The following is a 27,077-nucleotide window of genomic DNA, read 5'->3' as shown; positions in this document are numbered from 1 at the left end:
TGTTCCAAGCCAGAAGGCCATCTGAGCACACATTTCATATTAAGCACATGAATTGCTCTACCCATAATGATAAGGAACTTACTGTTCCATTAATAGATGTCCTTCATACACTAAATGTGCACTTTCTTAAATTAGGACCTGAAGAAGTTAAAAAAATAGGAGTATTTGAACAGAAATATGTGTACATAGATTAGTGGATGAGGATCCAAACCTAAACCCTCTGGAAATCCATTGTGAATCCATTTGATCTTGTCTAGATCAGAAACTAAGCAATCTTGAGCTCTGCAGGACTTGGATACAAGACTATCCGTAAATCTCAGGTAGTGTTGCCTCAAGCCAGGGCATCACAAGTGACCATCAAATCATGGAAATCAAATGAGTTGAAAGAGTCCATAGGCCCCTATTGCACTGCTAAGACGCCAGAAAAAGAAATAAGGAAGAACAGGATGTGAAAAGCACATGGGCATTAAACTGCCTTGGATTTATCCACGAAAGTGCCAAGAGAGGCATTAAAATAAAAAGCAACAAATGCCGTTTAGGATTCAATTACAGCTAACCTAATAAAGAGGAACACAACAAATTGTGGGCACAAACTGTGACAAAGAGGCCTGTCGGTCTGGCTTGGCATAAAAATGTGTTTTGTTTGTACGAGTACCCTGCTAATACAGGGTAATTAATTACCAGTCCATGAATCAAAGCAGTCATATCACATTTATGGCATGTTGTTCAGTTAACTACAAACAATTTTAAGGTAAGAGCAAATAAATACATTGTTTTCCATACAAACTGCTGGGGAAAAATACTAATAGTGAACCAGAGTGGACCATGGTGACGGAGGTGTGCAAAGACAGTCCCCCAACAACATGGGCACTAGAGCATCATGCTCCTCTCCTTATCCATTAACAGTGAGCCACTAACAGATGCAGGAGACCATTTGTGAGATGACGACGTGGCAGTCTGCAGAGCCACCTCTCCAGAAGAAAGCAGTACCTGAAGCCCCCAAACAGCAGCAGCATCACTGCCTCTGCCCAGCTCCTTTTGGCCAGGTTTCTAACAAATCCACGCTCTGTCCTTACAAAGCTGCTCATGCATAGGCACAAAACACACCTGAAGAAGTAAGCCTCAGATTCTCAGCCTCCTATGAATGAAGACACAAGACATTAACTATAAGGCCTATTACGGTGTCCTAATGGCAGCCTAACAGAAGTAGGGTACTCAATAAAAACCCCTCAACAAACCCAATACAAAACAGAAGCATAGCACTTATCTAGATCCATCCAGCAGGCAATAAGACTCACTCCTCCAAAATCACCAGCTGCAACGTCCTGGGATAAGGTCCTAGATTGTGGGACTGAAAGGAGAAATCACAAGAAAGCCCACACATTCCTCAGAAGAGATGAACAGGCTGGCAGAGGCCGTCCTGTCTGCCTCTGTACATCAGATTCTACTGTAAAAGAACATACGTATGAAGTTACTCTTTCAAAAAGTGCCCTTGCAACAGATGCCCACAAAATTTGAAAGAGGGACCTGAGCACTTTAGAAAACTGATAGGAGAGGAGAAGAGAAAGAATTCTGTAAGCTTTCCCTGCTAGTCATTTTCATCAGGGTTTTCCAAAGTAATTCAGGTCCTCACTTGAGGAATCAGAAGGAAATCCAATTTCTAGTAAGTGTTTAAGTATTTGTTTTTCAGAAATTCATCTTCTTCTAAAGTGTCCCATCCAGAGCTTCCAAACCCAACCACATCCTCTAGAAAGCTCTGAGTTTGTTTTGCCTGTGGAACCTCACACGTCCTTCAAGTGCCATTAAGAGAACAGCATGAATAAAACCATTACTTCACATGGCTGAAGCCTGTTTGCCCTAAGAAAACACTAAGAGCATCTTGCCCAAAGCCCCCATAACAGTGTAAAGTAATAATACCTGTTCAATACTCTGAAAGGAAAGGCAGTAAGAAATGAGCCTAATCTTCACACATCCACATCAGAGAAAATAGACCACTGGTTGCCTCCTATAGTATGACAACATCTGCCTGCCTACATTTTGCTATTCTGCATCCGCAGCATCAGCATCACTCACTGAAGAAATAAAATACCTTTTCTTTGGGATGCAGTAAGGCAAACAACTGCAGGAAATGTGTCTTCAGCCACACAGCATTTTTAAGTAAACATGTTATTAAAAGCATTTGGGACTTCCACAGCTGCAGGGATTGCTGGTCCTTAGAGCTGGCAGCTCAACATTTGAAAGGGAAACCAGACCTTTGTTTTGTACTGCTTTCCTTCCACTGCACACTGCAAGAGAAAAGGGCATCCCTGCCTGTGATCTGAGAAGAGCATGCCTGTTCCTCAGCAGGAACAACAGCATGACAATACCACTCGCATCCCTCAGTTTTTCTACCTGGTAAGAGAAGAATAAAGCAATCACTGTTTCTTCTGTACACATGTGCTGCTGGGGAAGGACACCCCACCTGACAGGGCTTACTGCTGTCAGCTTGAGCATTCCTCATCCAAACCTTATTTCCTACTTGAATATGCTGGAAGCAGTAAGAACAAAAGTGTTTCTCTGAGCTGTTCAACATCAGGTGGAGAAATTTATTATACTCAGGAAGCATCCTAAAAAGCTTCTTCCCTCTTTCCTTAATATATCCCAATGCTACTTATGCCCTCTCGTGGCAGAAATCACACATTAATACCAGCTGGGGGGGGCAGAGACAAGCTGCAGAGTCCCACCAGCCTCCTTTCCCCCACACTGAACCTTTCATTTCCCTGGCTGGTGTTTCTCACTTGCACTAGAGGAGGTGAGGAGCGCGTGGGACTCCATGCCCATTCCTGCCACAGGAGCTCCATCACACCAACTGGGATGCTCTTTCATCAGAGACAGCTACAGAGAACATTTTACTGCTATCGCAGCAATTCAGCTTATAATCAAAGTGCTGCTTAATTCACACATGTATTCTGATTCCAAAACGTTTTCCTGTGTGAGTTTTGTTGGGGTTTTTGAAGGCTGTCATTAAAATAACATAAGAAGGGAGCAAGCAGGGCCCACAGTAATAGCTTAAACAATACACTGGATATATTGAACTGAAGAAGACTGCATTTTAAATGTTGCTGAATAAAATGAACATGAGTTTGATATTCAAAAGGTGCCATATGTTCTAAACGAGATTTTGTTACACAGTTAATGAGTTTACTGGCAAGACCTGAGCTTTCTCTTCACCATGAGAATGGCAGAAGACTAGGAAAGTACATACTGTGCCACAGCTGGTCAACGACCAGCTCACCTGGGAAAACCACATACCCAACCCCTACTGACAAGATGATACTGCTACTATGCCTTACACTTACAAGGCCATTTCTTTACACTTAAGCTTGTAATGACCTGGGTCATGTCATGCCATTTGGGCTTGGTGTGTTTGTAAGCCTTTGGGTTAAACAAGGCCCACCTCTCATGGATATGCTTATGAGTACAGCTTCACTGTACATGCAGGCTTTTAATGAAAGAATGGGGAACAGAGGCTGTTGGCGGCTGCATTTAAATGTATTGTTGGGGGATTAAAAACTTTAGCAAAAAAGCCCTAAAAAAAAAAGTGGAAAAAAAAAGTATCAATTTTTCTATAGAAGAATTTAAACATATTTTTGCTGGGATTTCTCCCCCCCAGTTTTCTTCCTTTCAACCTCCCCTCACTTACTGCTTCCTTCTCCACTTTACACAGCAGGAAGAGGAGAAGTTATGAAAATGAGATAATATTTCTGACTGGGGATGAAGGTAAAGTACCCAGCCAAAATAAATTCTTTCAAATATGGCTTGCTTATAGTTTATGAAGTTTTGACCAGCAATATCAGCCAGAGCCATGAGAAATTCAGTATCAGATTCCTTGAGAACAAATGGGATAATATGGTACAGGAAGAGCACAAGGGAAGGATGGATTCTTATGAGTACTGTTTACATATATTGAAGAGACACTCTCCCTACGTGGCAATCTCTCCCATCAGCTAAATACAGTTGATTATGCTTTGAAGACATGTCCTGCTTTAGGCAACTGTGCCCTCACTGATGCCTTTACTGTTGCTCTTGAGAAGGTTTTCCTCAGCTGAAATGCACTGTAGGCTTGCAGATGGCAACTCCTCCTCCCCTACCAAGGTTCACTGGGAGCTGTATTTCAGAGGCATAATACATACCCTGGAGCAGCATTGCTCTCACATGTATTCTCTCTAGTAAAGCCACACAGATTTGGGGTATTGATCAGGACATTTAAGACCTTAAACAAACAAAAGAAAGAAACTACCCTTAAGACTTCACTGAGCTCTAAACCAGGCCCTGTGGCTGAACATGTTAAAAGCAGGCAGCAGTGTAAAACTCGCTCTTCAGTCAAACTCCCCCCATCTCCACAGGGAACAGAGCTGAGTCAAGACAAAAACATTGTTCTGCTCCACCCTACTGTGGGTCTGGAAAAACAAGGTTTAGCACTCTTAAGAGAGGCAGAGAAGGACAAATGGAATAGGAGAGAGGGAAGGACACTGAAGGGATGTGAGGTGAGCCAGCTGCAAAAACATCACAACAGAACACATACGAAGAAATAAGCCTTCATCTATTCTGAGACAGAACATGCAAAATGATCTATTTTTCTTAACATCTGCATCCACCTACCCCTTCTTTAAATGAGTCACGTAGGCGCTCTGTAGAGCTGCTTCCAGGAAGTAGGAAAGTTCAAACTCGGAGTAAGTCACATTGCTGCCCTTGATACTCCTTGAGTGCGTGTTGTTTAAGGTCTGTGAGGGGAGGAAAGAAATACCCAGACAGCTGTTTAAACCAGTCAGTTCCTCATGAGCCAGAGACATCTTCAACAGTAAAATGTGAGCTTCTGCCATCAGATTCCTCCTCAGGCTGCTTGAAAACTTACCTTCACCAGCTAGTGAAAACCCTTTCAAAGTCAACCAAAATAAACCATACAGTGACTTCCATTAAATATCCTGCATGCAATATGATATTTGAAACACCATCCCTCATCACTTCCCAACCTTTAATAAAATAGACAGCTACACGTTAATGCCAGGGGCTTCAGAAGTACTACTCTAACCACACAGATCCAGCATCCCACACAGTTTGAGTAGGTATGTCTGTCTTAACAGAGCTTAAATATTACAAGTTAGTGGGCTACCAGGAGTCCTGATGGAAGGATCTTAGGCTTTCTTCTGTCTGTGCTCTCAAACCTTTCCTGATTTTGCTTCCTTACTGGTAAGGTAAGCCCTGTGTGGACTCTCCAAAGAAGGGTTTTTTTACATCCAGGACTGGAGGAGGCCTATGGACATTTTTATGGGCATCTCCCAGTGTTGCTGCATCCTTGTCTCTGTGCCCAAAAGATGAATGAATTACAGTTCAAAATCCTTCCCTTCTTTGCAGACACATGCTGTTGATAAAAAACATTTACAGTGTCCAATACTGGCAGGAACTCATCCTTCCAAAAGGGAAGGACAGTACTTAATTTTAAATAAAAAAGCAATCCAGCTTTTTCTCACAAAGAAACACACGGGACTATTTGTTAGCTGCCGTTCTTAATGAATTTATACATGCACCAAGCTCTATTTATTTGTTTTTTCTTAGATTAAAACAATTAAAACCTGCAACAGATACCTTCACACCTTTGCTGCTGAGAATAGCATTAAAATCTCATCAGAAGGTCAAAGGCCATTAAGCTACAGAAGAACAAGTAACATGCATTGCCATCAGCGCTGCAAAGGAATGGCATGGAAGTGTATGGTGTGCTCTGTTAAACTCAGCTAGGTGGAGTTTCAGAGATAGAGACCACTAAGCATTTACCAGCAAATCAGGGGCATGTATTAAAGTTCCATGGAGGGCTCACAGTACGCATCTTACTCAGCATCCTAGCCAACCATTGACTATAAGCAGTTACTTGCTACCAGTGATCTAGGTTCTTCCAGTTTCACTTGGAGAAGGTGAAGTACTAGCAATTAAAGTGCTATGGCTGACCCAAAAAGGTTACTTGCAGCCTGTTAGGGATCTCAATACTGTGTATCATTTACATGGCAGGTATGATCTTGAATTCCTTCGTGCTAGCACTTGCTATGCAAAGTTGTAGTGCCTAAGAGCTAAACTGGAGGTACAACTCGTGCATTTCTGAAATATTTAGTGCTTTACCACAGGCAAAACTAGTTTCCAGACCTCATTCTCAGGGAAAACAAGCAGACACCAGATAAACTGCTGTTTTGCAACTGATTATACTGAGACACCTCACTCCTTCCAACTTGTTCCCATCTTCCTTGATGTCTATGATCACTCGCATTTCCCCATCGTTTTTGCTGCCACAACCCCAAAATTCCACCCAGACCACCAGTTAACACCCTTCTTACACACTTCTTCTTACCTTTTCAAGCTCCTGCAAGTACACCTGGGCAACGACGCACGCTGTCTCAAAGCAAGCCATGACCTCCTCCTCCCTTTCACACAGTCGAGCACGCGAGGCAATCGAGTTGGTTGAGCGCTCCAGCGACAGACCTGCAAAATGGTAACACCTTCTTTAACCAGAGCCCATCAACAGCAGCACGGCCGTGCTATTCCTTCATTTACTATCTGATAGGAAAGCTTTTCCATAGGTGGGTTTCCCCCTTGTTTTAGGGACTTTCAGGAAAAGATGCCTGGGGAAATGTAATTCCTACACATGCAAGGCAATTTTATCATGCTTCTCTAACACAGTGCCAGCTGCTTTATGAAGAAAGGATCTACAGTTGCTCTGGTAGGGATGAGCAAGCAGGGAAATTAAGGCCTATATTTCTAAAGACACCTATAGGCTTTGGGTGCTGAAACAGCCCTTGTGTTGAAGAAATACCCTGGCACTAGACTGGATAATTTCTAAGCATCCATTACTCCAAGTGAAGCTTTCAATAAACAGCAGTTTTGAGGGGAGGAAAAAAAAAATAATCCAAACCAAAAAACTGGAAAATGATCCCAAAACAAAGTCAGAGAATTTGAGGCTCCACTTGGAAAATCCTAGCACATGCACACTGCACATGGACACACAGCAAGCTCTTGGCAAGGCACAAGAGAGCCTTAACCACAAGATCACTCCCTTTTCCAAAGAAATGACAAAGCCCTGGGGTTTTTACTACTAAAATTCTTTCTGGCATCATCATCATCCAACCCAACTTCCAAACAAAAACAAGGTCAACTGAAGACCCACAACTACTGTCCCACACGGAAATCCTTCAAAAAATTACCAGATCCTTGTCTGGCACCACACTGTGGCATCCTTTATACCTCTGAATCTATGTGGAGAGGCTACACATCCACATACCCATTTCACTCTGATCCATGTCTATTCATATGCTGCACTGGATCTCTACGGTACATGACTGCTTGGCAATTCAGGTCTTCTGCACCTGTACTGATGCTCAAGTAGCCCCACACAGGTTGTAAGGAGTTCAGCACATGCTTCCCAGTAACAACATTCCCTAATACCAGTGAAAAATGTGCACGATGTAACACAGAATCCGAGTGCTCCCAACAGATCCACAGAGGTAACAAAAGATGAGAGCTCAGCTGTGGGAACAGCCCCTCCAAGGAAGTGATTGAGACTGCTGCAGCATATGGCAAAGGATTCTGCTCCATGTGAGGAGCCATGGCATGTACCAGGAGCCACGCTTTGCTTTCCTGGCCCCAGAATCGTGGGGGGCACAACACCTCAGCACAGTTCACTTCAGGAGCCTGACAACAAGCTGCTATGAGGCAGCAATGGGGAGCCAGGTTTCCTCATGATGAATGATGCGGGATAAGCACTGATGCTGGAGGAGCCTGTGGTTCCTAGGCAGTCTTAGCTTTGTTTACTTCTCATGTTCAATGTTTGTGTTTTGTCCCCTTGGTTACTCTTCTAGGACAGTTCCCCTGTCTCACACTGTACATTTTAGGCAGACACGAGCAGTCAGTTCAGTGGCCTGAGAAGATGCCACATTGGTGCGAGCTCAGAAGGTGGCTCCTCGCTCCTCTCTCAAGTCAAAGCGCACAGCACATTCCCTCAAGGACTTAAACCTTGAAGGAACACACGTTAGCACCTTTCACCTTTGAAAATCCTGGCCAGAACAGAGCAAGAGGAACGCATTTACTCCAAACTGACAGTGTAGGGGGGACAGGCACGATGACCATTTTGCTGTTTTTAACCAGCACCCATTCTGTGTTCTCTCCTTTCTACTCACATACACCTTGCGCAGCATCCAACATATATAATATTTTTGTCTTCCAGACCATCTGTGAAGTTGCTTTGCTATTATTTCAAAGCTTCCATTTCCTGTTACTCCTGATACGATGGAATGAAGGAGAAAAGAGTACATTGACTATACAGTGAAAGAAACCACCTGGTGCTGACTAGAACAATCAGCCTACAGGTATTCTTCTTAGAGTCTTTGTCTCAGTTTTATCTAACTCTGAATTTCTAGTCATTGCCCTCGATTTAAAATAAATTTTAACAAGTGGTGGCATTGCAGGGTCACCATTCCCGTAAGTACAAAGTGGTGCTGAGGGCCCTGAAAGAAATCCAGTACAATCCACTGACATTCATACACATGCAGCATATAATCAAGCTGCAAGAGCCATCCCAGCACAGTCTGTATGCGGGTGGTTATCGTGGGAGATGTCACACACACAGAACGGGCTGATAAAAAGCCATTTACATACATGCTACAGCCCACTGCCAAGAAGCTACTATCTCTAAGCTCTGATGTGGGGGAAGAAGGCAAGTAGCCTTTGCCAGCATCAAGCACTGACAACAAGCGTTCCCATCAGTGCAGTCAGGAAAACAGAGCTGGGGTTGATCACAGGCAGGGGAACGAATGCCTCCAAAAAGGGTTCTTGCCACTGTTAAGTACAGAGCACTATACAGTGTATTAAAACAGATTGGGTGCTACACTGCACACTTCTTTCTACTTGTAAAGGGCATATAGTGTGACATTAGCCATGGCTCTTTCTGCTACTGCCATATGCACTGACCTGATGTCATCAGATACAAGATCTTCCACAGAATCCAAACACAGCTATTCTTCCCTACCACAGAAATGCAATGAAAATGGAAGTTAGAGCAAGCAGACTCCAACCCCGGCAGACCAAGTGAAAAGCAGAAGAATAACAACAGAAGTTCCCTACTCTTGCAAGCACCAGTTCAGTTCTCACAGAGCAAAGCCCCAACAATTACAGATTTGCTTTAGGTGCAGTTGGGCAACACCATTTACAAGCCCTCCACTCCCGAGATCACAAGTCCCCTAACTCCTCTCCATCCCCAAGTTGGCAGCACAGAAAAAACTTTGCATCACAACATACATTTTAAATTCAACTCTACTCCCCAAAATGTCAAAAGCCACGAAAGAGCATGCTACTTCCACACTGGATTTAGCAAGGGAAGTGTTGCTCTTGCTAAGACAGAATGAGCTTCCAAGTAAAGCGTAAAGCCGTATGTTTTCTTGATAACTTGTTAAGGTAAGGGGACTTGGTTATTTTTCACAACCAGTTATTGTGAGATAATAGCAACTTACAGCTATGCTGAGATTTTCCTCATATGAATTGGGTGCCCAAGTTTAAATATATACATACATATATATACATACATATATACATACATACTATAAGAACATTTTATGTAGTGAAGATGCAGATTTCTGACAGTGTGGCCCAAGCTCAAGATTTAGAGAGACATGCTTCCAGATTATCCTTTTAAAAGGACACACTCTCTCTACCCACTTCAGAGGCAGTAACTTTCTATGTATAGAACCACTGCTTTTCTTTCCTGCATAAAGATAGAGCTTCCATTCACTTCCTCCGGTTCTCCCAAAGATTAACCTCTGGCTCTTGATTCCTCCATAATCTTTGTCCCTTCTTCTCACCTTCTAAAGCTAATCTGCATTTATGTCAGGAAAAAAAAACAAACCCATAAGGTTTGTAAGAAGTGTCACTGAATTTGGTCTTCCTAGAGCTGAAACACACTGCTTGCACTTACGGAAACCTGAAAGAAGAGGTTTTATGAAGACTTATTTCCACTTCCATCTCACTCAGTCCTTGGAAAGGGAAGGCATCACATCATGTAGCTCCAGTGCTCTGAGGTGATGCTATTATCAGAACTGGAACACAAATGTGCACACGGACATGCAGTATCAGGTCTCAGCAAGATAAATGAGACAAAAATTCATGCTGGAAGGGATCCTAGGAGATCCACGGTCCACCATCCTGTTTAAAGCAGGGCCAGCTCAGGGCATTACCCAGCCTTGTCTTGAAAGCCTCAGCATATAAATGGAGATTGCACAACCACCAGGGAGAAAATAAGACTAAGGTGGCACCTTCTTTTCCTCGGTTAATGAACTAGTTCATCAAATAGCAGCATTCCTGCTTCCAAGTAGGAGGAATATACCAATCCACTCACAGGTTCTCTTCGTTCTCCTTTTTACCCAGACCTCAGGCCTCCTGTATTTGCACAAACTTGCACAGCTGGGGAATGGTGAGTTCATAGGTGCAACAATCCGGTGTCAACAGCAGCACACTACTTTCACCAACAAGTGATAGCCTGCAGCTGCTTAAGCCCTATAACCCAGGAGCATCAGAGCTAGCTGGCAACCTAAGGAAGGAATCAAAGAAACACAAAACCACACCGAGCTGCGTTGTGTCCAGCTGCTACACCCACATTGAGCACAGCTATAGCAGCTTGAAGCAAAAGACATCTTAAGCTGGAACTTGCAGCACTATCAAAAGCATCAGCCCCAGTCTCCAGAGCAAGGTTACAGCACCTATGCTCTTGTGCCACCCAGACAGCCCACCCTGGCCAGTGTGCTTCTAAGCTAAGTGCATGCAATCGTTTTACTCTAGCTACAGGAAGATAAGTAAGGCAACTGCTGCAAGGAAACTGGTTGTGTGCACATTCTCACTCCACGGCAAACAACACATCACTCCGGGTAGGTGTCCCCAAGGGGAGGGTGCACTTCATCTCTAGCACATGGCCTTACGCCTAGTTCAGGAGCGTGGCTCTAAAAGGAATCTGTTAGCATTGAAACAAGGCTATCTTTCAGACTAGCTGACTAATCAAAGATCAGCAGAACACTAACCATTTTTCAAAGGTAAAATCCAAAAGCACAACCAAACCATTTTAGAGATGGCATTACAACCAGCCTGGCCCCTCAGCTAAAGCTTGAATTTAAGAGCGCAGCCCTCAATCAAACTATCACATTACAACGTCTTAGAAAGCAACAAGCCAAAGCAGCAGCCAGGATTAGGTTGACATAGGCAAGACCCAGCACTACAAGTTATTTCTGCCACAATTCACAGCGGTTTAAATAATCCACATCATGGGTCTTGACATCCATCTCCGCAGCAATTATGATTTTGCAGTAGGATTTATGTGGAATGCAAACAGAAGAAGAGGGATAAGAAAGGCCTACGAGCCTTTGTTTCTGAACATATTCATTCATACTGCACCACATGAATGGAGAAGAGGGAGAACTTAGGTGGAGAAACATCTTTCATCATTGCTTCTTATTGCACAGGATTATCATATACTCACACCAATCTGCCATAATTTGGAGATATTTTTCATGTAAGAGTCTCAAAGGCAGAAAATTCCAGTAACCTTAAATAAAATTACCCGAAGACCTTTCTGTCCCTAAAATGGGAACAGAGCCTGAAAACTTATGTAACTTGTGCAAGGCTCCTTCGAAGTTGCAGCAAAGCAGAACTCAAGACCCCTACTCCCAGCCTTCCCCTAGATGCAATAAACCAATGCTAACAACGTTACTCCAATTACTTTTAAGTTCAGAACTCTACCTGGTTACACTTGTCATTACAGCTAAAGCTGACTGTTAAAGGGGCAGCTTTTTGACTTGAGTGGCTGTGAACCAGATGGTAGTAAGCACTCTCTGAGATGCAACCTCAGTCCCCTACCCCTGATCAGCGCTGTGTGGGCTCTGCATCACGCTGCGCATCTTACCACACAGCAGAAATCAGCAACCTTAACCCAAAGATGCTCATTTTCCTGAGCATATCAAGACCAGCTGCCGGTCAATTGACTGCTCTTAAGCTTAATGGCAAATCTTTGAGCCTCAGGTTTAATGTTAATATGGTGATCTTCAAACATTTTGGACATATACTCCTATGAGTAAAAACAAAATAAATTCAGGACCATGCACAACCATATAGTTACATACACACTGCTTTACAGTGTGTTTACTATATATTTATGTGCTTATTTCGTCAGAGATACCTTCTAGGTAGCATGCTACTGACAGCCATCTGTCACCATAGAAAGGCCTGCAAATTCAGAACACTCAATGCTTTGTAAAAGCAAAGAGGCATAATTCATCTTTGACAACTTCTCTAAGCATTTTGCCAACAGATAACCAGTGATCTTTGGTGTGGTACAGAGCTTTTCCATGGTCACTCACCATCTCGTTACAAAGTATTGCAAAGATGCTATTCACAAGTCTTGTGTTTATAACACTAACCCCATTAATGACATCCTACAGCCCTTTGTGTGCTTCTGGGTCCCACTTTGCTGCTAAGTAGTTCTTGGTGTATTTCCTTATTGAACCAGAATACAGCAAACTCCTTAAGCTAAGTTAGAAGCATCTGTACTATCGTGCAACTGCAGAGCAAACCTCATATACACTTAGCATGTGTGCAAACAGCACCTGCAATTGTGTGGAGAAAGGAGTGGAAGACTAACAACACTTTACTATCACAGAAACCCAATCACATCAACAAAAAGAACACTACGTTATTCTCTTCTTCCACTTTCCAAACTCCAGTTACTTACATTCAGTGGCCTGCAGCTAACTCTCCTCATAAACCTAAAGTCGCTCCCATGCGGCTTCTGTGCAGAGCAGATTGGGCTAAATAAACTATTTCCAAAATGCACAGAGGAAAAGAAGTAAACTATCTGATCCAACAGCAGAGAAGAGCCCATGGAGTGCAACAGCAAAGCCTAAATATACACCAAGAATGCCAAGGCTGGGCTTGACAACCCTTTCACATTCAAGCCAGAAAGCACTGGCAACAAAGCACACAATTCACCAACATGGGAGTTTCTAAGTAATCACTGTTATAACGTAAGAGCTACTCCAAACTCTCCAATTTCTGTTGTGAAAACCCAGATAAGATGTACTAACACTAGGCCCTTTTATCAAGACATCAGCCCCTACAAACTGGGGCTTTCACCTACCAGACAGCTACTGCGATGCCAACATGAATCAACAGCATGCTTCCTGTCCAGCTGTCAGAACTGTGAAAACCAGCACTTTGAAGTGCATAGCAGGTATAGAACAAAGTGCCTTTCTGATGGAGATTAACATTTAAAAGATGCAGCTTTTATCAAGCAAAAGTGAAAACAGGTTCTGCCAACAAAATCACCCTCAGTTAGTTTTAACGCTGCATTGCATCATACATCCTTGTGGCTGGGACTCAGTTCTTCCAATAGCCAGGCAGAAAACTAGTTTTACTATGTAGGCTCTGTTTAAAGGAACCCATTTCCCCACAGATCTCCATGCTCAGAAAGATGAATCTGACCCCTTTTTAGTCATCAGAGAAGGATTCCAACAAAAGAATTTGTGCCCTGCCCCTGACAGACCCTTAGAAAAAGGCAAACGCATTTCTTCTTCCATTGCAGTTCTACTTAGTCACAGCAGAAGCTGAGAAGTTGAAAGTAGCCTCACTGAGTCGCTGCCAGTAGAAGAAACAGACGATAAGGAATAGGAGGACAGTGTATCATCTCAAAAACAACACATAGGTTAACACAGCTACAAGGCTAACACAGTGTCAATTATCCTCACGAAGCCCATTATCGCCCAAGATCAATACAGTTGCATGAAAAAAGTGAAAGCAAAGGTTTAGGTAATTTTTGCCCTCAATTTTCACCCAAACCTATGTTTTTCTCATCTTAGCTTTGTGTCCAGCATAATTGTGGCTCTTCACGATCAAGAAACTTTCCTAAAGACTATAAGAATGCTGGTGTTGTCTTTGGAAAGGACTTAGCTACCCTCCTAACACTGCAAGATGTTTAAGCGCCTCAGCCATCTTTATTGCTTCCAAGGTGGGCAGGTTCCAGACAGGGGTGAACCGGGACCCCAGGGAATTCAGCACCCTTTAAAATAACAACCCTCCTGGTATAAACAGGATTATTAGGATAGAAAAGATTTAGACTCTTGAGTAAAAACCTACAGTAAGCATGCCATGGTGTCAGCTGTGCCTAAACAACATCATAATTGATGATGAAACTAATGGGGAGAGATAAAGAGAGTTCAGGCTCTTAAGGGTTTTCTTCTCTGCCCCTTATATCTTATTGCCCATTTCTGCTAAATGGGTACGTGATTGCATGTTGCCCCCATGCCAGTCAGTACTAGCAATGCAGGCACAATGAAAACTCAGCTTTCGGGAGGGAGGCTCTGTTGTGCTGAAGGAAGGGAGGAAGAGCTGGGTTCCCTCTTTTTTCACTCCTAGCAGATCTGGATATTTTCCTTGTAGTCGTGTAGTTATTTTCCATGTAATCAAGTCAGAATTATTGTTCTGAACAATAATACAGACATAGACCATCTTTATCTTGACGTGGAACTACAACATGCTTTCACTTCTCCCCATCCCCCCCCCCCATTAATGCCCAGAGGATAAATAAATAAAATTACTTATGTGAACATGGAATAAAACACCATCAACCTTCCATTAATCCATTTCCTACACTTGTCCCAGTTGACAAGACAAGGTATATCCTTACACAGTAAGATCCCCTCACACTATCTCTTTCTTGGTATTACAGCAAAGTTTTCTTAGAGAACTTCAAGAAGCCTTAAAATCCAGCCCGTAGAAAAGATCCCAAGCACAAAAGTATGCATAACCCCAGGGAGGGGATTTTGGCATCCAGGAGGCAGGAGGTACTCCAAACACACATCTGGAAAAAGGATAACGCACCTTGCAAAATGTTATGCTCTCTGAAGTGAGGAGCAGGCTCACAAAGCGCACACACAGCCTGTTAACAGGTTCATAAAACATGACCTGAACTAAAAATGCTTCCTGCAAAAAGAAGTTAAAAGTTTCACGTTCAGAAGAAAACAAAATGAAATCAATTATGACCCTGCAAAGCTACACAATGCTTCCAAACTCATTTATCTGTACTTGAAATTGTTCAAACTGCTGCCGATTCCACACAGCATGCATTCCAGCCCACCCAATAGTCTTGCTACTGTCATTTCACTTACCATAAGCTACGTGGACAAAAATCTCATCCCAGAGAAGCTAACTGGAAACTCTGCTTTCAGGACTCTATTTCAAAGTATGGCTGCTTAAGTTAAGCCCATAACACACAATAAGCTATTAGCATTACTCGAACGGAATATACCTTTGCACTATGGGATCAGTAGCATTTAGTTAAAGTAACTACCTTAGGATCCAAAATACAAGTTTGATGAAATACTTAAATTAGTCCTTAAAACAGAGGCGCTCTCTTTCAGGGAGGACAAAACCGATCCCCATCTTTCAAGTTCTCTCCAATAATTCAGTTCAGTGATTAGCTTTTCAGAGGTGATGAACCAACAAAGCTTTGACTAAATCAAACCAATCGGGAAAGCTTATTTATCCCATTTAATTCTATACATTAAAAAAATGCACACATGACAAGAAACTTAGCAGTTTTAACACTTACCAGAAACACTGAGCAAGTGAAACTGATTTAACTGAAAAGAATTGCTAATCAAATTCTTTAAAGAAGAGGAAAAAATAGATTTATCAGAACTTAGTTTTGAAATAAAGCTATCTTTTAACTGCATATTTTATTCTCATTTCCAAAGAAGTGCAGCTGAGCACAAATCTCACCTAGGAAATCAACCATCACATAGAAAACCGTATTAGAAAAATCACACACAAGCAGATACCAAAATGAAAGACTCCAATGAAGTGTATTAACAAGTGGGTGATACACGCTTTGACTAGCTAGTACGAACAACTTTAATACCAGACATATGTTTACTGAATGCAAACCTGCAAGTTGTTAACAGTTCTGCAAACCAACAAAGTAAGAATTAATGAAGTGGCACAAGCAGAAAGGAAGTTTCAAGTAGATTAATCAAATTTTGAGGCTTCGGTTGGTCAGTTTAAATCCATGACTAAAACCAAGCAGGCAGCCAGCGCTCAAACCACCTAAGGTCAGTTAGGTTTATCTGTTCATTATCTCTGTGTGATATCAGCATTTTCCTTTCAGTACACCAGCAGAACCTCCAAACAACCACTTCCAGCATTACAAGCCCAAGACAACAATTTCACATGGGGAGCAAGCAGAACAATTTACTTCAAGCAATAGTGACCTCCTTATCATTAGAGTTTTGAAAGATACAATCACAAAACAAACAGGAAAACACATGAGCTCAGTCACCTGTCCTAAAAATGAACCAAAACCCTCCTAAAAAACCGTAACAAACTGGACTGAACCCAGAACCCTGGGTGCAGGCTTCAGGCTGTTTATCAAGCTCAGGAAAAACCTTCACATGGTGGATTTAGGGTTTTGCTTTCAGCAATAGCATTCACAGCTCTTAGGAGGGCTCTAAAGACTAGGGTCTCAATCCAGCAGAGTTTGTCCCATGATCTTAACAGGTTTTTCTGCTAGTGTCACACTACAGATCTTAAATAGCTTTAAATGATTTAAATGGATTTAAGAACAAAATAAAGATTGCTCTGAGCCACTTGAACTAACAAAGACTCAAGTCACAGAAGTACAAGGAAACGTTTGTTAGAACAAAACGCAGACTATGATCAAAGCTTCTTACAGATGGCATTACCTTGCTCTCTTCCACATGGATTTTTCTCTAATCTAAAGAGGCTGAGCTCACACTGCAGTCTTTTGATATAACAATTCTCTTTTCTAAAGTTCAGAAGGAAAACAAAATGAACAAAAGCAACCCCCCAAAAAAAAAACAAAAACCAAAACCACCACCAAACAAAACCTAATCAAATACACTTTTAGCAACAAATTTACAAGGGACTCATCTCACCCATCTTTAGACACCCCCAAGTTAGTCTGCAGCCTCCCCTCACAGTCACGAAAGAGGAGGCTGTATTGTACAACACTGTTATACTTCATGTCAAAAACCACTTGAGGAGGTGACGAATCACCCCAGAACGGCCAGCTTCTGACTGTACAGAGAGTTCAGACTGGAGCTGCACAAATTAAACCCACCCTGAGCTGAAAAAAGGCCAACAACAACACAAACATCACTGCAGGATGGACTGGTAGAAAAGGGCAAACTACTACAGAGGCATCTGAGCCAAGCTCCAAATGAAGTTGGCTCTAGCCAATGAGTCAGCTTCATCTGGAGCTCAGCTCAGATGCCTCTATACAAATGCCTGTAATATGGGGAATAAACAAGAGGAATGAGAGATGTGTGCACGGCTGCAGGGATATGATATCACTGGTATCACAGAAACATGGTGGGATGGCTCCTATGACTGGAGTGTTGAAATGGAAGGTTATAGGCTCTTTAGAAAAGACAGGCAGGGAGAAGGAGTTGCTCTTTATGTTAGGGATAGGCTGGAGAGTATGGAACTCTGTCTGGGGACAGGTGAGCAGTCCACAGAGAGTTTGTGGGTCAGGGTTAAAGGAAGAACAGCGATGGGAGACATTACTGTGGGGATCTGTCACAGACCGCCTGATCAAGGAGAACTGCAGATGAAGCACTCTATAGACAGATAGGAACAGCCTCACACTCGCAGGCCCTTGTTCTCATGGGGGACTTCAACCACCCTGACATCTGTTGGAAGGACAGTAAGGCCCGGCACAAGCAATCCAGGAGGTTCCTTGATTGTGTGGAAGCCGCCAGTGTGTGCTCGCAGCCCAGAAAGCCAGCCGTATCCTGGGCTGCATCAAAAGGAGCGTGACCAGCAGGTCGAAGGAGGTGATCCTGCCCCTTTGCTCTTATGAGACCTCACCTGGAGCATTGTGTGCAGTTCTGGTGTCCTCAACATAAAAAGGATGTGGAACTGTTGGAACAAGCCCAAAGGAGGCCACGAGGATGATCAGGGGACTGGAGCACCTCCTGTATGAAGATAGGCTGAGAAAGTTGGGGCTGTTGAGCCTGGAGAAGAGAAGGCTGCGTGGAGACCTCATAGCAGCCTTCCAGTATCTGAAGGGGGTCTATAGGGATGCTGGGGAGGGACTCTTCATTAGGGACTGCAGTGACAGGACAAGAGGTAACGGGTTAAAACTTAAACAGGGGAAGTTTAGATTGGATATAAGGAGGAAATTCTTTCCTGGTGGTGAGGCACTGGAATGGGTTGCCCAAGGAAGTTGTGAATGCTCCATCCCTGGAGGTGTTCAAGGCCAGGCTGGACAGAGCCTTGGGTGACATGGTTTAGTGTGAGGTGTCCCTGCGCATGGCAGGGGGGTTGGAACTTGATGATCTTAAGGCCCTTTCCAACCCTAACTACTCTATGATTCTTTGACAAAAAGAAGCAGCGGGAGTATCAAAGCTTTAACTCACTAGAAAACCAGAGAGATACCATTTGTAACCCTGTCATCACTGCACAGATTTAGATAGCTATGTATCTCTAGGCTACCCCACTCCAGATGGAGGAACACTACTGCCTGGCCCGACAGATGATATGGTGGACACAGGGAGCTCCTCCACGCCAGACTCACTGTTTTATGCAACCAACAGTACTGCTTGCATCAGAGATTGCTGAGTACTGTGAACCGAGCGGAGGTTTTAAGGAATTAACTTCACAGAAGATGATGAGGAAGGAGACGAGTACAGACCAATCACCTATTAACTAACTACAGAGGTTAAGATTAGTCATAATGACAAATCAAACTGTCGTCAGAGCTCTACTTACACCACACACAGAACTTCTCCTCTCTTCTCAATGCAGGGATTTAGAAACAAGCAGAAGCAGTCAGTCGAGAAACTGGAACAGCCTTGCCCTCTGCCATTTCTCCTGTGACTTGTCAACTGCTCAAATTCCTCCATTTGTAAAGGACCTCAACACTTACTGCTTGCTACTGACCATGGGTGGAAGTCTGCTGAGCAAGACAAGCAAGAAACTTTTCCTTCTGCAGTCCAATTACAAGGGTGCAAACGCTCATTGCTTCTTACCATAATATGAACCTATTACATGCTACGGACCTTCAGAGGAAGACCCCAGAGATTTAGCTCAATATCCAACCTTCAGTACTGTGGAGCTTAAAAGGTGCTCTAAAAAAAAGCAAACTCAGTTTTGCTGGTTCACATCTCATTTCTATCACCGACTTCATCTGTAGAGAGCTCTTCTTCACAGTCAAAGTGTTAGTACCTCTGGTTTCACTTTTCTTTCTTCCATGACCTCTCCAGCATAACCAAGTGTTTGAGAACCTACTGCCATTCTTCACGTACGCACAATGCAGCAGTACTAGCTACACAAAACCAAGGTTGTTTCAGGTTTATACTATACGTGATACAAAGTTCTGGTGTTTAATTCTGGATGAACAGGGATACTGTATTAAACCAACTGCTTTCTTCCATTACTGAAAATGGGAATAAGCAATTAAGTGGAGAAGCTAAGTTCTGCCTTGAAATAAAGCCTGGACTGTAGCTTTCCTGGATTGCTGCCTAAACAATCCCTGCAAAAATTTTACTAACAGCGATGTTCAAGAGCATCTTCAAAGAAGGTTTCAGCTTGTGTAAGCAACCAGTAGTTCAACCAAAGGCAGTAATATTGTATGGATCAATAAGAAAAAGCTTCAGCATAAATGAATTTTAAATGCTGTTACTTGCCCTGCAAGATGTAGCCTGGACAGACACGTTTTGAAATGAAAAAGTAAATCCACACTTGTATTACCATAGTTACCTGCACAAATTTCTAACACTTAAGGGCTTATTTCTCCAAGACTGTAAGGCTGAGCACATGGCATTTGGGAACAGTGATGCTAGCAGTGAGCACCCTCTCCAAACTCAGCTGGACAAGCTCTACTCTGCCTGACTTTCCTCTGTCAGAAACTTTGACACCATACTGAGTGACTTACTATACCTTTGAGATCTTGACTAATCTGAAAATAATCATCACGGAGAATACAAACCGTGGAACAGTAAGAGCGCTAAGGTTGCTCTGCAATGGCAGGGGCTCCTTACAGCTTATCCACAAACACAGGGACAACACAATAGTTACATTCCATGTTAAAACACATGGGAGAAAGAAATTACAGCCTGATCCTCTGAGGCAAACACCTCCACCCCCGGTATCTCCATATACAAATGAGGTAGCCAACAGTATAGAAGAGACCTCACAGGAACAGTGTTATTCCATCAGTGATCATGCATACCTTATCATTGTACTCACACCTCACCAAGGGCCTTCTGCAGTTCCCAGCGAAGACAGTGCATCTCCTTCAGACTCTGGAGTGCACCAATAGTTACTCTAAAATGCACTCCTATGAATGCACTAGCAGTTACTTGCTCCTCTGCACCGTGCAAGTGTTAGTGTGAGCTACAAGTAAGTTAGTCTTGCTCCACAGAAGCTCATTAATGAAGCAGATTCAAACAGTGCCACAGAAAACAAAATCAAAGCAAGCAAAGCAGCGCTAACAGGTTTTTAAAAGAGCTGAATGACTGTGTGAGATCATGAAACACCCAAATTATTATCAGCAAAACTAGCAGCCTAGTCAAACAGTATTTTGGGTTGATTTTGGGTTTCACTCTTTTACATACCAGTTGAAGGTATCTGATCATCAGAGCTCTCATTCACCTAAATAGCTGGTGGACATGCTGAAAAGAGTAGAAAGCAGTAGATAGGTAGCAGTACTTGAGCAACATTTATAAAGGAACTGAAAGCAAATGAAGGAGAAGATTACTGATCTTTTTCCCCCCAGGCAAAAAAAATGACTAGGGTTTTCCTTCCCCCCCCCACTCAAAATGGAAACTCAATTTCACTACCCATAGAGGCAGCTTTTATTAGGATCTCTCAGACACTGCAATGTCTGTAGAATTACAAGGGGGAGGAGAGATTCCTGTTTGCACATAAGGTCTGGTACTGTGTGACATGCACTGCAAAAATATACTACCTGCTTTGAAAGCACATATTCTGTTAGCCCAGAGTTTAAAACTTGGAAACACCATTCTTGCTTTATTCGCAGAAGTCACAAAGATTACCAAATAGATGAACTCTTCCAAATATGAAGGATAGGCCCCAATTCTGATAGGTTCCCGATTTAGATTTTCCCACAAGCTCAAGTGTGTTGCTGACTTACAGTCAACAGTTACCACAAGATTTCCAATTTCAAGCTTTTCTTTACAAGCCAGCCAAGTTTAAAAACCATGGACTAAGACTCCACAATGCCTTTGAGTTTAAACTACAAACCACACACAATAGGATTTTCTAAAGCATACAACATTGCCCTACTTCTGCTCCAACCAAATCAGAAACCACCTTCAACTTCAATCTAAACACAGCACATTTCCAATACACACACGTGGTCTTTTACCTTTAATAACAAAGGCCTCAGTTACCAAACGCAGCATGTACAGAGGTTCATCTTTTGTTGAGAGGTCATCAATTCCTGCTCTTGCATACATGCTGATGGCATCTCTGTAGCATCCCTCCACATAATGAAGCTTTCCTATGATCAGCATAGCTTCTGTCATATACTTAGGCTGAAAGAGAGTGGGGAAAAGGAAAAGAGTGTTTACATGGTAAAATACCAGACAACACAAGAATGAGGTACTTCAGAACAAATCAAGCAGATTTGTAATGCCTTCCTCTCAACACTGCTGGAGTAGGCCAGAACAGGAAGGATTTAAGTGGAGAGCTTAGGGCTATGCCCATGAGAACAGCAAGCAACAAAGGTCAGGCAACTACTCTGAAGCTCAGTTTGCAAACACACATCTTGCAAGCCACCTCTCTGGTTTCATATGAACTACTCTATCGATTCACCAGCCACAGGTAGCACATAAAAGCCTGGCATTGTCAGAACTAGCTATATACACATCAAGAAATTCCCCCGCTTTTAAGCTAGGCAGAAGGCATCACTTTTTAGTCAAGTGCTCCCCTTTCCACTGTATATTTAATTTGTATAGCAAGAAAGCACTCAAATTTCCTTAAGTTATCAAAAGAATTTTCAGGCAAAGGTAGAAAAAACAGAAGACATGCCTGCTATTCCTAACATTTATTCAATTTCTTAAGGAGTGAAAATATGCTTGCACATTTGTGTAACAAAAAATATTTCACTAAAATACATCCGTTCAGACCCTTTTTCTGTTTCAGAAAGACTCCATACTCCTTTTTTTTTTCCAATACATGCAGTCAAGACAGGGTCAATGCTGCATGAGTAGCCCAGTCACCCCTAACAAAGAAATAGTAATGGCAATTCATGCAGCCAAACTTAACAGTAAAACCTGGAAGAATTCAGTCATTCTGTATCGCTGAGGCTAAACTATAAAGAAAGAGGGTTGGACGGACTCCTCTTCCTCCCCCCTCTCCTTTTTACTTCTGAAATACGTTGACTTTCAAGAAGTTAAGAACAAGCAACTCTCCCAGAAGAAGCTGCTGCACACTTGCTTCCTGGAAATTAACATGGTGAAAGTACAGATACACATCCAAGCTAACTAGGCTGTAGGTTTCGGGACCGAAAGTAACACAAGTCTAAAACGGACTGCTGTAATTCACGATCATTTTAAAACCAGTTATGCAACTGTGTGTCCAAGAACACCAACACAGCAGGAGGCAAACTCTTAAAACACTCCTGGAGATCCACGACCGAGCTGCACCCAGGCCACAAAATAAACGCGTAACTTTGTGTAACTTCTCTGGCACAGACTGAAAGCAGCACAAGGCTGCAGTCCTGAACTCACACCACAACCTGAAGTGCCTGACAGCAGCTTGATGTATGCTTTACCTCTGATGTGGAGCTGACACAATTCCCTCAGACCGGGAGCAGCAGTAGACCATTGAGCTGTGCTAGCCTGACAGCACCGTTAGGCAGCCATGCCCTACCACCCCAGGGAAGTCCTCAATATTTATCCTGCTTCTTTCTAACAAAACAAATAAACTGAATAGGTAACAAAACAAATAAACTGGATGCATAATAAGCAAATAAACTGGATCCATAACAAAACAAATAAACCGGATACATACTTGCAGCAGATAATTTGTTTGCATACGAAAAAAGCAAGCATCCCAGCAGAAGACACTGCCAAGAGGTACTGAATTACCAATCCATTAGTAATACCTACAATATAGCGCTGTACATACAGGGACATGAACAGGCAACACCAACACTTTGTATCAGACTAATAATCATATGAAAGAAGCATCCAGGTGGCAGGAATTCCAACAGAGCCTGCTTACTCTTAGTTTTCCTCTGCTTAAGATACTGGTCAGATGCTGTTTAGCTTCACTCAGTTTTGGCTCATTCTTCTCTGTCAGTGGAATGGAGTCCTTCAGTTTGGCAAAGTTTTCCTTCAGACATTCTTCCAGCAGAGCCTCTGCAAGTAGCATATTCCCATAGTCCTCTGAAAGCACATACCAACAGACAAGAAACATTGCTTACTGTCACACTGCTGATAAATAGCCTTACAAAAACAAAACAACACACAAATAGTAACTCAAATGAGAGGATAAAGAAGAACTCGCAGAAAAAGTTCCATTAGCTTCTTGCTATTGGAAACAGTACCTTTCTGTGAAAAAATTAAATGGCATTTCCTTTTAACTTAAAAATTTTTCCTAACGAATCCTTTGATCCTCTGACAGCACAGTTAATTTTGGTTATAACAATTAAGAATTTTCATCACAAAACTCACTTTCAAAACTGTAAGGCCACTCTTTGCAAACATTTAAGTGCACGCTCTAGATTTATAAATATACAGGTATGAAACACATGCTTTGGACTACAGATAAGGCATGGATTTCACTGCAGAACACTAACCACAGCAGAAACTTTAAAGATCTTCCTGAAAGTTCACAAAAAGTATAAAAATAGAGAATTTCAACACATTTTACATATCCATGACTAAAGACACACAAAGCTTGATCCAGTGACATAACTAACACACCACGTAAAATACTTTCTACGCTAAAATCCCTTCCTGTTTACTATTCCAGTGTGAAGAGAAACTCAGACTCAGGTAGTAGCAGGATACTGGGCGAAGCATCATGCGATGTTGCAATCATATGCTGGAAAAAGAAGTTTCATCTGCCAGTGCACTTGGAGTTCCTGTATGATGAGTCCAGTTCTGCAGTTCTTTTATTCATAATAGTACCTCAATCAGCTGACGAGTGAGTCAACAAGGGCAAGCAAATCTTCGTAAATCAAAGAGCCAAGCCCTACATTTCATGTATGCTTCACATTTCAAAGTCTAAAACTGCAGAATGCAGGAAACATGACAGTGGATCTATCTATTTCTATATTATCAGTCCATGGGACAACATATTCCCACTTACTACCTACATGTTACATTTGGCATTAAGAATCACCTTGGCGGTGCTTTAGATTTCCTTGCTGAGGCATGTTTAGCTGCGTATCAAGTAAGAACCACAGCTCTTCCTGCCCAATTGCAGCTCTACGACTAACTTGTACAAAGTATAGGTACCTGAAACAGGAAGTGTAAATATCCAAGCATATTTCTCCTCCAACCTCACACGCAATCATTTCTATACAACACTGAAGAGCTTTCAAAGCTTTCAGGTAATCAAAAACTTAAGGACTTACACGAGACCATGTGTAATTGAGAGATAAATATACAGTCTCTCAAAGCAAATCCTACTATTAAAAAAAACCATTAAGACACACCGCTGTGTTTCTAGAAACACAAAACTGCTGCTAGTCCCTTGCTGGAAGGGATGTTCTGTAGGAACAGCAAAGCATTACTCTTTCATAACTAGCATGTTATGATGACATAGCAGCAATTTAACAAACGATGTTTTTACAGCAATCAGAATGTTGTTGTGCACGCTAATTACAAGTGACCAACTAATAGGAACTCTTCAACTATTACTGCCCCCAAACTGCATGATGATCTCTGCACCTGGGAAGCACTGATGAAACCTGACTAAAGTTCAGTTTAGCTGTGTTGTTCTCAGCACAGGGTTTGATCTGTGGCACGTATACACTTGGGAAGCCTCGTAAATAACCGTGTTCTAAGCTAACAACATCTCCCCAAGCTTCAGTTAATGCTAAGGCCACATGCTAGAAACACTCCTCTGAAGAAGTATGTTATTCATAGAAATAGCTCCTCTGACTTCAGCGGCAGAGACTCTTGTACCAATACAATAGTGAGGATCTGGTCCTTTCACAACTTAACTGCTGTTGACTACAGAGTTTTATATTTCTATCAGTTAGAAAGTTAGGCTGCCTTACTTCGTACAACTGGTTTCATTTAAAAGGAAGCAAAGTAATGTGCTGTCACAGGCGAAAAAGATAATAATACATTTATTTATGAAATGTCTTGCATGTGAAAGGATGCTCGGATGAGCCTAAGCCTTTGCATAAATCAGTTTCCTTCAGAAATGGAGGGATATAAAGCAAAGGCACCCAGAGCAGGGTGGGAAAGGGAGCAAGAGGGACTCGGCATCACGCACATCGAGATGGTAAAGAGAAACAAAAAGGATTTCGGTGGGGACCCTGCCCACAGCGCATCCGAGGATGCTAAACCCAAGAGAGCCACCGAGCGCAGCGGCACAGCACCGAGAAAACGCTGCTTCCCTTTTCTCCCCTCCGGCACCCCCAAGCACTGCGCTTCCCCTCGCAGCCCTGCGGGCTCGGAAGCACTGACACGAGGAAACAGCGTTACCCTCCTGAACGCGGCTTCCTGGGCTCCCGCCGCGGGGCCAGGGAGCCTACGGGGGGGACACCGGGCAACACCCCGCAACCCGCGCCAGCACCTCCTTGCCCTCTCCCGCAACCCGGGGACGCGGGGCAGCCGCAGCTCCCGCCCGCATCAGGCACACAGTCACCAGCCACCGCACGCCCGGGGGGTTGCGGTAACAGCAGCCGCTCTGCCCCGCTCCGCCCGGCCCCCGCTTACCGGCGTCCTGCGCGCCCCCCGCCGCCTTGCGCGGAGGCCGAGCCGGCGGCAGCAGCTGCTGTTGGGCCAGGTGCCGGAGCTGCGCCCACTGCCCCTCCGCCCGGCACCGCTCGATCTCCCCCTCCAGCTTCACGTGGGAGTGCAACCCCCTGGCCGCCATCTTAATGCCGCGCCCTCCCCGCCCCGCCCGGCGGCGGCACCGGGGAGGTGCGTGCGGCGGTCCGGGACCGCCTTACCGGGTGCCCGGTGGCTCCTAAACACTCGGGCTGCCCCGGCACGGCGACCTGCTACGGGGGCGACCCCCAGCCGGCTGCCCTCAGGCCTGCGGGGTCCGAGAAGCGCTCGGTGCGGGGGCTCGGTGCGGGAAGGACTTCGGGAGCTGCTCCCCGGTTAAGGCTCTCGGGAGCCGACTGAACGCCAGACCCCCGTCGGTACCGACTTCGAGCCCCCTGCCGTGTGGTGAGAGGGGAAAGCGAACAGAACAGTATGCGAAGAACGGAGGGTAACAGCGGAGCGGCGCACGGGGCTCGGCCGCTCCTTCGGGAAGGGCCGGGCCGGGCCGGGCCTGGCAAGGCAGTGACCACTGCCCGGTGCCCGCCACGGCTCCACGTGGAGCTCCCGGAGCGGTGGGGCCGGTCCCGCCCGGCGGGAGGGGCGCAACCAATGGGCGGGCGGGGCGGGAGCGCGCGCGTGCGTGCGCCGGGTCAGAGGTGAGGCCGGGCATGGTGGCCGGGCTCCTCCGCGCTCCGCTCCGCCGCACCGACACTGCGGGCACCGGCCCCGGCCCCGCCAACCACGGTGCGTACCCTGCCGGCGGGGTACGGGGAGCCTCGGCGGCCGGGGCCGTGTGCGCTGCGGCATGGGGGGGGCGGGAGGTCAGCGCCGCGGTGGCGGCTGTCAGGGGCCTGCGGCACCGCTTCAGCGGGTGTGCCCGGGACAGAGAAGCCGGGCCTGCGATCGCTGCTTGCTCGCCCCGCTGACGTGCTTTAACGAGTCTCTCGCCCGGGAAGCGAGGGCTGCAATGACCTTTCTCAAGCTGTGTGTTGTTTAGTGCAGGCTTAATAGATCCACTAATACGAT

At 44.2% G+C, this 27,077-nt stretch overlaps 1 protein-coding gene across 5 annotated transcripts in view; it reads right to left on the bottom strand.

Annotated features, from left to right (window-relative positions):
• The window catches only part of TTC7A (tetratricopeptide repeat domain 7A), a 170,993-nt gene extending 144,810 nt beyond the window's left edge, over positions 1–26,183 (bottom strand). For 4 of the 5 annotated variants that reach the window (XM_062637012.1, XM_062637013.1, XM_062637015.1 and 1 more), the window contains exons 1-5: positions 25,998–26,183; positions 23,323–23,486; positions 21,461–21,629; positions 6,377–6,507; positions 4,642–4,763 (exon numbers count right to left, since the gene is read on the bottom strand). In XM_062637012.1, coding sequence (XP_062492996.1) covers positions 4,642–4,763; positions 6,377–6,507; positions 21,461–21,629; positions 23,323–23,486; positions 25,998–26,157 — 746 coding nt within the window. In that variant the 5' untranslated portion in view covers positions 26,158–26,183. Of the gene's footprint in view, positions 1–4,641; positions 4,764–6,376; positions 6,508–20,687; positions 20,745–21,460; positions 21,630–23,322; positions 23,487–25,997 lie in introns of those variants that run through there. The other variant, XM_062637016.1, reaches the window with a different exon arrangement.
• Positions 26,184–27,077: the final 894 nt, after the last annotated feature.

This window comes from Pezoporus occidentalis, unplaced genomic scaffold (assembly GCF_034315485.1).
Source record: "Pezoporus occidentalis ecotype Australia unplaced genomic scaffold, CSIRO_AGI_Poc_V1 ctg50, whole genome shotgun sequence".
In the NCBI taxonomy this organism is placed as follows: Eukaryota; Metazoa; Chordata; class Aves; order Psittaciformes; family Psittacidae; genus Pezoporus; species Pezoporus occidentalis.
Note: the sequence above shows the minus strand (reverse complement) of the source record. Positions and strands in the feature narration are given on the sequence as shown.